The 13013-nt window shown below is 34.6% G+C and overlaps 1 protein-coding gene across 1 annotated transcript in view; it reads right to left on the minus strand.

Annotated features, from left to right (window-relative positions):
• Positions 1-13013, minus strand: part of LOC140438333 (uncharacterized) — a 42005-nt gene that overhangs the window by 9035 nt on the left and 19957 nt on the right. Inside the window, exon 4 of the mRNA XM_072528013.1 lies at positions 12747-12963. Within this exon, the coding sequence (XP_072384114.1) occupies positions 12747-12963 (217 nt within the window). The remainder of the gene's footprint in view (positions 1-12746; positions 12964-13013) is intronic.

Consider the following 13013-nt stretch of genomic DNA (forward strand, 5'->3'; position numbering starts at 1 on the left):
ATAAGCCAGTTTTAATGGAAACTATGTTTTAAATTATTTTAAAAATTATTAATAATCATTCAATAAAAAACACTTCCTTGCATGGGACTTGTACCAACAATCTAAGGCAGGTCAAGTGGACATGCTAGCGCTGAACTGTATGGACAATTGATGTTACTTGTCGAAAATAGGTTTAAAAAAAGCAGCAAAAGAATATTAAATGTCCTAAGATTTGGTGTTATGCATATATAATAAACTTATTTTATTATTTTTTAAGAGTTTTAAACAGATCAATTGGTTAAACGAAATTGTTCTAAGCAAATTGCAATTATTTAGGTTCGTGAACTTCGTAAAAGTGGTTTGCAATACATGTTGAATAGTAAGTCACTAAATGAACAATGGATAAATGTCGGTATTGGTATATTTTATCAGCTTATAAATATTGCAGGAATAAATTCAAATATTTTATTGACCACCACTAATTGCGATAAGGCTCTAATTCACAGACATTTCTTAAATAATTTAGCGGTTTCTCTAATAACACCCCATTTGCAACAGCAGAAAAATATTACCAACCTATCTGTTGGTAAAAAAAATTATTTACCTTCATATAAGAGTTCCGAGACAGAGACTATAAAACTACCCAAAACAACAAGAGGAAGGTGTACCTAGTGCGATCGAAAAAAAATTAAGTGACCACAATAAAGTGCCAAAGATGCAGTAAACCAGCATGTAAAGAGTATGTGGTCATCACACACATTTGCTAAAAATGATAACATCATGAAAATCAAACAGAAACTCCTTATAATGAATTTCCTTTTTATATCTTCTTATGTACATCTAAGAATTCTTTTTAATTTTTGTATTTTTTACTTTATTTTATTTTTTACATGAACTAGGTATGTGTTTATTTATTTTTATGTATTTAAGAAATGTAGAGTGTTAACTTATATACCTCCTTATTTTTGTCTGGTGTACAAAGTATGCCAAGCGACAAATTGTGTAAAAAATATCCTAGCGACCACTTAAAGGTTAATACATTTTTTTAAAATGCACAAAATAAACTTGATTTTGCTTAAAACTAGCTACTAGGACCGTGCCTTATATATTCAGCTTTAAAAATTTTCAGAAGTTATATTGAATAGTTATTGTGTTGTATGGTGTATCTGTAAACACATTTGTGTTTGTCTTGTAATGTTAGCGTGAGTCCTATGTCTCCTAACATTTACGCAGTGAATTATCTATTTTGTATCTTCGTGATAACACTAATATGTTTTGCTTTATATCGTTTATGAAATTTCAAATGACAATATCTTGATTATGTTATTTCGACTGAATGAGAGCATTTGGCCTCAAATAATGATTTGTATATATGTTTTGTTTTATTCCACTTTGTTCATAATATTGGTCATAGGTGAAATACCCTATGCATTTTGAGAATGAGAATGCGATTGCTTTCTTTGTTTACATTTTTCTTTAGTTGAATCATAAATAGTCTATTGATATTGCTTCGTGTTGTTTTGAAATCTTTAATCTTGCACGAAAGCTTTTCGAGTCTGGATTGTAGTAACATGTGCCTACATTTGCCTATTCTGTTTGTAGTACCTCTCGGTATATCTATTTCCACTTTTGAAGGTTAGTATGGTGTGCCACCATGCCTAGTCCAATTCCACGCTGGTACCCAGTTGAAATCGTGGGGAGGGCAGTGTAACCGTTTCAAAAGTTTTAGAAAATTGAAACTGTAATTAAATAAAATTGCTCCCGCCATCTATCTGCCAAGTACTTTTAATTAACTCTAGGATTCTACTGTAATTCCAAATATATCCGTTAGATGAGAACGTTCATTAACTTGTCACTCGTCTCAATTTTCAGCGGAAAAGGTATAGCGTCTTTTTTTTATCTCTTAAAACGCCAAACCTTAAAGACGTGATTCTGTTTTTGTGGTCTCTTATAGAAACCCTTATCGGTGAGGCTAGAGATTGTTGAATATGTTTATTTGACCCGAAGTAATATAAGTATGGTATTCTAAACTTTGCCCAATATTTCTTTATGGTATAAATGGACTCCTACTTAATGTTTTAATCCAATCAAATACTCAGAGGGTGAAAATAAACAAAGCATATCCCTGTCTTCATATCCACCAGCAGTTGGATAAATCAGGTTGTACGAAATTTCATATTTATATTCTCTATTGAGCAAGCGACGAATATTTATATGAACTTAAAAAATAGTGAAGTGTTTTATTTTTATCTAAAATTATAATAGATATTCTTAGTTAATAAATAACTATATTTTTTTTAATGTAAACGAATTTCGAAATTTAGGATAATACATAAATTTACTTTCTTCTACTAATTCTTAGTTTAACATCGTGGTATAGAACATTTGATTACTTATACGATTTTAAAATTAGTTTTGTATAAACACTTCTCATGGTAACCGAATAATGTAAACATAAGTTGGTATTTTAATATCTTTCTGGAATGACGTAACTTTTACCGTAAGATCATTTAATAATGTTTTTTGTTCATTACAAAGAAATAAAAGTATAGTTTTGTTGTAAAACTTTCTCTAAATTCTTATTTTTTTTCTTCTCGTCCCCCTTCGAGAATAAACAGGGGGTGGTGCCCAGCAATAAATTTTAATTTTTGAGAACTTGAGAAATAAAACACAGTTTCTATCTACCTATATGGTTGAAAGAACCACGCCCACCTCTCTTCGACAATGAGCGAACTGGCCTTAAATATAAATTTTTATGCAATCTACGTTACAATATTGACTTAGTTAAACGCGAAATGAAGAAACATAAATTTAGTAAAAAGTGTATGCACCGAAAGCGTAAAGTAAAGTAGAAGATCTTAAAAAACTGATGTAAAAATTGTTACTGCTTAACTTAAGACCAAAGAGTATGAAACTTATCAGCTTGCTGAATAACGTATTTTAATTTTTCCTAGAATTTTGCGCTTTAAGGAGGTACCAAAAATAGAATAATACCTTGTGATAGAATTTATTCCGTAATAACCATGTAACCATAGAGGCACTATTTAGTATTCCAGTTATAGTATAGAAATGTCGGTTGTCCGATTTTATTGACTAAAGTGTTTTATTGACTTTAAAAAGGCCTTTGATTGTGTAGAACGTACGAAAATAATAACCCTCCTTTAGCAAGTAAGTATTCATAACAAAGACCTATGGATTGGCCGGAATAATTATAAAAAATGCAAATATGAAGAAGAATAAGACAGGACTTTATTTTATCTCCAGTAATATTTAAGATCTTTAAAATCTATTCTTGTTTGATTTAATTTGAAATAAAGTATTGGATATGATGGCATTAAAATAAATGGTGTCAATATTGAAAATTTGAGGTATACGTACGACATAATAGTAACTGCAAATAGCTACTAAAGCATCGTATATCTTGACAGGATGGGATTGATATAGACTGAAGCTAACCCCCACAAAGACAAAAGTGGTGATCATTAATAAAACAATAATACAACTGGAAGTGGTAACAGCCTATGAAGTACAACTTAAAGGAAACAGTATTATTTACTTTGTTTGTAATCTAAATGAGAACAGTGACATGAGTAGTGAAATTAGAATTGGTGTAGAGAAGGCCAATGCTGCATTTTTCAAAATAAAGGAAGTCTTATGTGGAAATAAAACGACGTTAAAAATAGAAATTAGATTTTAAGATGTTATGTATTTTCTACTGTTTATATGGTGTTAAAAGTAGGACCGTAACAAATACACTTCCCAGAAAAGTGGAAGAACCTTTGTAATCTATGTGTATAAGAAAATTTTGCGAATGTTGGGTAGATAGAGTTCGCCGTGAAGTTGTTTTGCTGGATATGGGAATAGGAAAAAGTATGAAGTAACCAGAACAGAAAAAATAGTAAACTGGAATATTTTGGCAATGTCATGCACTATCCAGAGAAAACAAAATTCTTTCCTTAATAATAAGTTGCAAGATAGGGGTAGAAAAAGGGTCTGTTTAAAGAAGAACAGCATAGTTTAGAAACCTGAGGAAATGGTTTAAGAAATCATGTGCATCCCTTTTCAGAGTGAAGACAAAAAAATAATATAACCAATTTGATCCTCGAAAGCCACAGTAAGCAAATTAAAAACAATGTTTTCCAACATCAAGTTTTTTTGTTACCAAGAAAAAAAAGTCATCTTTATTCGACTCCAACTTGGTCACACCCGCCATACACATCTTTACCGAATCACAAGAGACATTCCCCTATATTGCAACCAGTGTCATACCAAAATATATTTTAAGCAAATGTCAAATTTTTCAGGAAAAGATAAGTTAACCTAACCTTCCCAGTGGCATAGGCGAACTTGTTAGAAACAATAATCATCTAAACAACATTATAAAGTTTTTAACGACTATAGGCATAAAAGATATTTAAATTAAAATTTAGTTTGTATCACAAATTACATACATGAATCTTTTTTCGTGTTAGTATATAATTAATATTATAACCTTTCTTTGTTTTAGTATGTATTTTCTAATGTTGTCGTCTATAACCCCGTGGTTCGGAAGACATTAAAAAAATAAATATATAAAAAAAATGATAGACAACGTACAATAATCGAGCATGGCACAGAAATAAGAAGAATCAATTTCGTTTTTATTATTAGAGATTAGAGGCAACAGAATATCTTCTTGATTACCATCTTTTTAATAGTTATTCATTTACCTATGACTTTTGTCTAATGCCCTTTCAAAACCTCTCTAATGGTAATGCTGTTGTACACTAGATCTTAACGTTCTGTTGCCAGTATAGAATGTTTATTCTTCGTGTGTTTGTGTATATTTCTTCTTCTTCTAAATGATTCTCGGTCGGCAGCTAGATGAAACAGTTCCTCGGTCGTTCGACCTGCCCATTGTCTAATGTTACGCAGCCAGGACAGTTGTTTTCTTCCGACCCAATGTTTTCCTTCGATTTTACCCTGAATGATTAACCGGAGTAAGCGATATTTTGGTCCCCTCATTATATGACCGAAGTATTTCTTTCTCATTTTGATGATGTTGATCAATTCTCGCTCCTTGTGCACGGTCTCTAGTACGCGTTCGTTAAATATGTGTGCTGTCCACTGGATTCTGAGCATGCGACGGTAACACCATAACTCAAACGCTTCTAATTTGTTGAGATTTTTTATTTTTGTTGTCCAGGTTTCACATCCATACAACAAAGTAGACCAGACGTAGCACTTCAATACTCTTAGACGTGTGGTCACCGACAGACTTCTACTGCATAATACAGAAAGTTCGTTAATAAAGTTTTTCCGTGCGAGTTATATTCTGGTCGAAATTTCCTCGTCACTTTCAACCCTGCAGTCAATCCAGCTACCCAGATATCTAAAGTGTTCCACTCTTTCCAGGATTTTGTTATCTAATCTTAGCACTTCGATATTAATTCATCCGACCACCATACATTTTGTTTTTTTTGCGTTGATTGTTAAGCTCTTTTCAGTGCATTCGTTGTTTACAGCATTCAACAGGGTTGAAGATCTTCTAGACTCTCTGCCATTATTGCGATGTCATCGGCGTATCTGACGTTGTTAATAATTTCACCACCGATCTTAACACCTTCGCGGCGATTATTTAACGCTGTTTCAAAAACTGGTTCAGTGTAGGCATTAAACAACATCAGTGACATAACACATTCCTGTCTGACACCACGCTTAATAGAAACTTTAGCTGAAACCTCTTTTTCCACCTTAACACAAGCGGTCTGATTGTAGTAAAGATTTTTAAGCAATCTAATATCATACGTGTCCAGACCAACTGAGTCTAAGCATTAAAAAAATAATGTATGTGGTACTCTATCAAAGGTATTTTCGAAAACTATAAAACATACGTAAATATTATAGTTTATTCGTCTTCCGGGTTTGGACCGTGTCATTTGTGAGTGACCCAAAAGTGGCTTCATCTCGACGTTTCGCTACAATTGTATGTAGCTTCTTCAGAAGAACAAAAAAGAAAAAAGAGACAAAAGACAGGAAGATGGGTAGTTAGCAACGGTAACTCAGTTACTCAACGCAACCAGAGGCGAATACTAACTACCAAGATGGGCATTTGGTCACAGTAACTCAACTACTCAACGCAGCCAGAGGTGAAAACCAAATGCCAGGACAGGGATTCACGTCCAACAGCTCAGAACACTAACGCGTCGAGAGGCAGGGAGTGAATCCGACGATTACTCCGCTACCGCTCTATTTATAGTCGCGGTGACCTGTCGTGTCGGGACGTATCGGCACACTCCGTGGCGCGAACGTCAAGAAGCGCGCGCTGGCCAATCATGTGGCTGCATCGTGGTAGCGGGACCGGACGGCGGCTCTAGACTGGGATTCCAGATGGGAGACAAGTAGTATCCTTCCTCTCGATTGATATTATGTGGATTTTTTCGGATCTCTAGAGATTCGCGGATTTTCCTGGAATAAAAGAAGGGGCTCTTAGAAATAATATGAGTTTTTTCGAACAATATGGAATGACCGGTTTCTTGGCAGTGTTCTGCAACTGCAGAATGGGGGAAAAGACCTGATCGAATGCATCTTTGATGCTCTTGAATCCGAGTTTTGACGGAACGACCAGTTTCACCAATATACACTTGTCCACATGAACAAGGAATAGAATAGACACCACAGGAAGATAGGGGCGGTAATGGGTCCTTAGGAGAGGGTAGATATTGTGAGATTTTCTTGGGTGGTCGAAAAGTAGTCCTGATACCTTCTTTGCGAAGAATTTTGCCAATCCTATCAGTGACACTTCGAATATACGGAAGAAAAGCCACAGGAGTATTACCCGAAGATTCTGAATTTGTTGTCCTAGGGTGTAAAGAGGGATGTAGATGTCGGTGTGTAATATTTTGAATTGTGGACTTGGAGTAACCGTTGGCGACAAGGGTTTTTTGCAGCAGGCCAAGTTCTTCTCTAAGGTTGTCAGGTTCAGAAATCGAAATGGCCCGATGGATGAGAGAGTTGATCACAGAATTCTTTTGGGCAGGATGGTGGTGTGATGAAGCATGTAGGTAACGATTCGTGTGAGTCTTTTTTCTATAAACAGAGTCACCCAATCGGCCATTGGGCTTGGAGGTGACTAACACATCGAGGAAGGGAAGGGACCGATTATTTTCTACTTCCATTGTGAATTTTATACTCGGATGTTGTGAGTTAAGATGATCTAGGAAGGGAGAAAGGGTATGTTGACCATGGGGCCAGATGATAAATGTATCATCAACGTAGCGGAACCAGACTTTTGGTTTTAAGGAGTAAGATTCTAGGGCTAAAGACTCAAAGGCTTCCATGAAAATGTCAGCAATGACAGGGGAAAGGGGAGAACCCATTGGTGTTCCAGATATTTGTTTGTAGAAATTGCCTCTAAAAGAAAAATATGTTGAAAGGAGGCATTTTTCCGCAAGATCTGCCAAAACCAAAGACTTGTTATCATTGGTCAAGTGATCTCGCAGAACAACTAGAGAGTCATGTATGGGGATATTAGTAAATAGGGATGATTCATCGAAACTGACGAGAATGTCTTGGGGATCGACCGTGAGGGAGGAGATTAAGGTGATGAAATGTGTGGAATTTCGGACATAAGAAGAGGTACGACCAGTATAGGTCTTAAACTGATTCGACAAGTACTTTGCGAGTTTGTAGGTAGGAGAGTTAATCGTAGTCACAATGGGACGAAGAGGTACGTTGTCTTTATGGATTTTGGGAAGACCGTAAATTCTGGGGCAGATGGAGTTTTTCGGAACTATGGACTTCTTAACATCATCGGAAAGATCGGATTGTTTGATGGCATGGGAAATTTCGCGTTCGACTCTAGGAGTGGGGTCTCGAGAAATTGTGTTATAACAGGATGTATCCCTAAGTAAGTCGTTTACTTTCTCTATGTAGGAAGGAGTATCCAGGATGACTGTGGCATTGCCTTTGTCTGCAGGAAGGATTATTATCTCAGAAAGAGAACGGAGATTTTTGAGAGCTATGAATTCCTCAAGAGATATATTGGAAGTAGGGATTTTGGCTGTATCAAGACATTTAGCGACGTCAAAGCGGATACGGTCGGCTGGAATTTTGGGAATTGTGCGGAGTGCCGCTTCCACATTTGAAACTATTTCTTCGGTAGGAATTCTGGAAGGAGTGATAGCAAAATTAAGACCTTTAGATAGAAGACTGCTTTCTGCACTTGTTAATTGGTGAGAAGAAAGATTAACGACGGTGTTAGTAAGAGGTGAAAGAGAAGTAGAAGTGGTGGAATGTGATTTTTTCCTAGATACAAGGGATTGGAATTTCTTTTTGTGAGTTTCGTTGCTTAGAAGAAGGATTTTATCGGCTTGATGATAGGAAATGCGGTCTAAAAGTGACCAATCATCGACACTAAGAATACTGGAGAGTTCAAGATGCAGCTTAAAAAGTTTTTGGGATTGAAAATTAAGGGTTTTTCGAATATGTTGAATCCGTTCACGAAGTAGAGATAGGCTGGCTCGATGTAGAATTCGGGAAGAAGATGAAGAGGAAATGTGATGTTTTAGAACAAGAAAATTGGGAACCAAGTTATTATCACGACATCTAGAGAGGAAGGTGAGCGAAGAAAGTAGAGATGAAACTTTAGAGCGAAGATTGGAGAACTCTGAGGTTTTGCGGAATATAACCTCCCCGTAGAGGTTGGTCAAATGAAATCGTAGGCTTCCACGGCCAGAGTCAGAATTATAGTTTATTCGTCTTCCGGGTTTGGACCGTGTCATTTGTGAGTGACCCAAAAGTACGTAAATATTTTTCTACGTAAATATTTACGTAGAAAATACGTAAATATTTTTCCTTAAACTCAATGCTCTTTTGTAAGAGTATTCCAATGCAAAATAGAACTTCTCGAGTACCCATACCGTTTCGGAAACCAAACTGCTCATCACCAGTTATCCCCTCACAAAGTTTATATATGCGACAATGCAATATTTTCATAAAAATTTTGAGCGTGTGACTCATTAAACTGATAAGTCGATAGTCGCTACACTGAGTGACATTCTTTTCTTGGGAATAGTTATAAATATCGATTCTAACCAGTTGTCTGGTAATTTGCCGCTGCTGTATATCTTATTAAAGAAGGATGTGATAATCGCAACACTCTCATTATCTAATAGTTTTAACAATTCTGCATATATTTCGTCAGGACCAGAAGCTTTCCTTGGTCGTTTCGCTTGGTCGATAGCCTTCTGAACTTCTGAGATTAGAATCGGTGGGCCTGTATCTCGGTTAGATGTTATTTCTTGATAGATTCTTTGGTCATGGTTAAATAATTCTATTATGTAATTTTCCCATTCGGTACAGCGCTCTTTATTATCACTTAAAATTCTACCACCAGAGTCTTGTAATATATTTTGCCCATAAGTTCTGCTTTTGCCTGTTAATTCTTTAGTTTTTTTATGCAAATGGAAGCTGTCGTGTTGTTGCTCCAGTTTCTCAATTTCTAAACAGGATTCTTTTAGCCATCGGTATTTTGCTACTTTAATTCTTTTTCGGATTTCTTTATGTATTTCATTGTGTTTTTCTCTGTTTATGGATATATACTGCCTCCGAATGTCCATTATATCTAAGATGTCTTGTGTCATCCAGTCCAGACTGTTGGTCGTCTTAGAAGATTTTCTCGAGATGCAGTGGTTATTGTCGTTTTCATTTGTTCCCAGAAATCATTTATGTTGTTGGTATCTTCTAGTCTAATAAGAATACCCCCTTTTCCCGGGAATAAGAAATTGTCCCAAAAGGCGGATGAGCCGATAAACGGCCAACGGCATAGAGATATAGTAGGCAACGGAAAACCACTATATTAAAGATCCCTAAGGATATTCCTTCCCAGAACAATTGTCATGTTTATATTTATTATTATTCTGTAAAATGTTACCAACACATATTCCAGCAATTTCTTATAATTAATGTGGCAAATGGATTTTTGAAAAGTACAGAAATACGTATAGTTAGAGTGACTATCGACAAAAAAAGATATTAATAGACTTTTTCTCTAAACTTTTATTATTGGTTTATTAAGTCGAGTTTGATTTCCCTCTGCGACTTTTTCTGCTGCTATGGCGTTTTTCCTCTATTTTTTTTTTTAATTTTTCACCCCTTAGACAAGAAAATCGTAAAACTAAAAAGTTCCGTCTGATAACATTTATTGTTGCAATTAAATATCTTAAAAGTTATAAGGACTATACGAAAATAAAATTGTCTAATGATAAATATAAGTGGTTTAAGGTGAAATCAATATCATAATAATATCATACTAATAGCAAGTAACACACAACAACTACAAAATTTAATATATGCGGTAGTTAGTCATAGCGAAACTTTCGGTTTATATCTAAATGGTTCAAAAACTAAAATTCTACTATTTTCAAAGATACCAACAATACATTTGTATGCCAAGAGAAAAATAATAGAACAGGTAGCTTCCATAAATTATTTAAGAGTAAATGATAACAGCCAGTGTAAGCCAAAAAAAAAATCCTATCAAGAATCAAATAAGCGAGGGAACACTCATCAACATAAAAACATTTTTTAAAAGATCAGACCTTAGTCTAGTGCTCCGAATTCGAATAATCAGATGTAACATATGGACAATAGATTCTAAAACAAAAAAAAAATAATAGATGGCTCTGAAATGTACATAATTATACAGACTGGTGCTGAGAATTCCATAGGTACAAAAAGTTATCAACGGTGGTGTACTTCGGCGCATGAGTAAACAAAAAGAATTACTGAGCATAATCATAGAGAGAGAAATACAATACTTGGGTTTTGTGTTGAGGGGCTACGAAAGATATGAATTACTCCAAATCATATTTGAAGGTAAGGTGCAGAGCTAAAGATCATTTGAAAGACGTCAGAACTCGTGGCTGAAAGATCTGAGGAGATGGTTTGACCGATTTTACAAAGAAATCTTTCGTTTAGCAGTTTCCAAAGTTAGAATTGCCGTTTGGATCTCCAACCTTCGAAAGAAGACGGGGCAATAAGATGAAGATAATAAATATAAATAATTCAACGCATCCAACTCGAATATGTCAAAAACTACAATTACTAATATTAACAGCAGCAAAAATACCTTTTCATATTGTCTGACGGATTTTATTTTCCGATTTTCCTGTCTGTCAAGTAAAAATTTTCGGGCACATAAAGGACGGTTTCAAATGAAGCTCTGTATGTCATTGGAGTGGTAATACTGATCGTTTTGTTATACAAAGAGTGAGCGGTGGTATATGCGAAAAAGAGGATGGAAATATAGATGAAAATGAAAGAAAAAGACCTATAGTAGAGTGGCAGAGAGAGAGATTCAAATCTGCCTCGGCAGACTGTACTATTGGTGGGGTATCGGACGCTCGTGCCTACATTTTTAACTGCCAGAGATGGGGAAATAAGATGGAAAGGATGAAAGGAAGAAACATGGTAAACGTATTGTTGTGAGGAGAGAAAGAATGTAGTGAAGTACACTGTCTGATTTCTGGGGTGATAAGGAGGATAGGACAGGACAGAGAAGGAAATTGAATCAGGGATTTGACATTTATGATTATTATCATTTATTATATCATTTCTGATTTACCGTAATAGGTATGGTTATTTGTAAGTTTTCCGCTTTTCATTTTAGTTTTTTATTAAGTGGCAAGACCACCTCTCTGAAACGGTAGTAAAGGTTTTAGGCGAAACACGGTTAATTCAGCACTACCCTGGGTCTTCTGGTCTAGTATCCTTCTCGCCCAAAAGATGCCAGGGTGTCTTGATCCGTGACGTTAGTATGTCTAAAAATCTAAAACAATTTCCGTCACCGTTGCCTGCCAGTATTCAATGGATACCTTCTTAGGCTCTTACTGGAATCTAGCAATACGGCAATAAAAAAAATGGTAACTTAATATTTCTTTTTAACATTGACATTATAGTTTGTTGTGTAGTAACTGTAATATAGTTCTGATAGTTCAGCTCATACGAATTGATAACATATTTTCACTATATCGAGGTTTCCCTAGGTTTACTGGATGTAAAACATTCAAGTATTTTGATATTGTTATAACAATAGACTCCAAACACGTTTATCGTATTTGTTTTATATTAGAGATTTACCTTTGTTCTAAACCTCTTTGCATTTTTCTCATCTAATCATTTTTTTGATGCATTTTTATTTCGTTTAATATATCAAGAATTTCTCCAATCAACCAATCTTTCTCTAAGCAAATTGCATTATTGATCTTTGTAAGAACATTTGTGGTAACTTTTTATTTTATTTGAGTACTAATATTTTTTAAGCTGATTGTTTCTTACGACATTTTTTGATGTTGGGTTTGCCACGTACATGATACGATCTATCACAAAATTCTTCATTTCTTATCTTATCTTTAGTCTTATATTAGCGTAGCTGACTAAGGTGGCAAATAAATTAGTAAAGCATTTTACTATAAAAACAATTATTTAGTATTAAATTATTTAGTATTTCTTGGTAGGCGATTGGTAAACCCATAAAAGTATCTATTAGAGCTAATCTAAACTATAAATTATTCGGACCATAATTATTATGCAACACGAATTTATATCAAAAGACTATTTAATGATAGTTTACAAAAGGGAGATTTATTAAATGTTTAGTAAATAAAATCTAGTAATACCAAAAAAAGAAGAAAACCTATTTTTGTTTCATTTATCACATGACACGACATTTGTATAATAAACTAAAAATATTTAGAAACAAAACTCCAAAAAAAATATTGACTTACATGTTATAATATCTCTGTTAGCATAGAGGAAGGATGTTACTGAATTTCGCATTGCTATAAGCAAGTCTAGAAAATATCTCTGACTCTCCTTTAAGCAGGCTTTACTAAGTTGAACCACTTCTTTGCTACAGTCATTAATGTTTCGTGTAAATTCAGCTTCTGATACGGAATATATAGGTTTATTATCTACACATTCTTCGACGTCATCAAATGCTTTCTAAAAAGAACCAATTAAATATTGTATTTTATAACAATACATTCACTTAA

The sequence above is a fragment of the Diabrotica undecimpunctata genome, chromosome 4 (genome assembly GCF_040954645.1).
Source record: "Diabrotica undecimpunctata isolate CICGRU chromosome 4, icDiaUnde3, whole genome shotgun sequence".
Classification (NCBI taxonomy): Eukaryota; Metazoa; Arthropoda; class Insecta; order Coleoptera; family Chrysomelidae; genus Diabrotica; species Diabrotica undecimpunctata.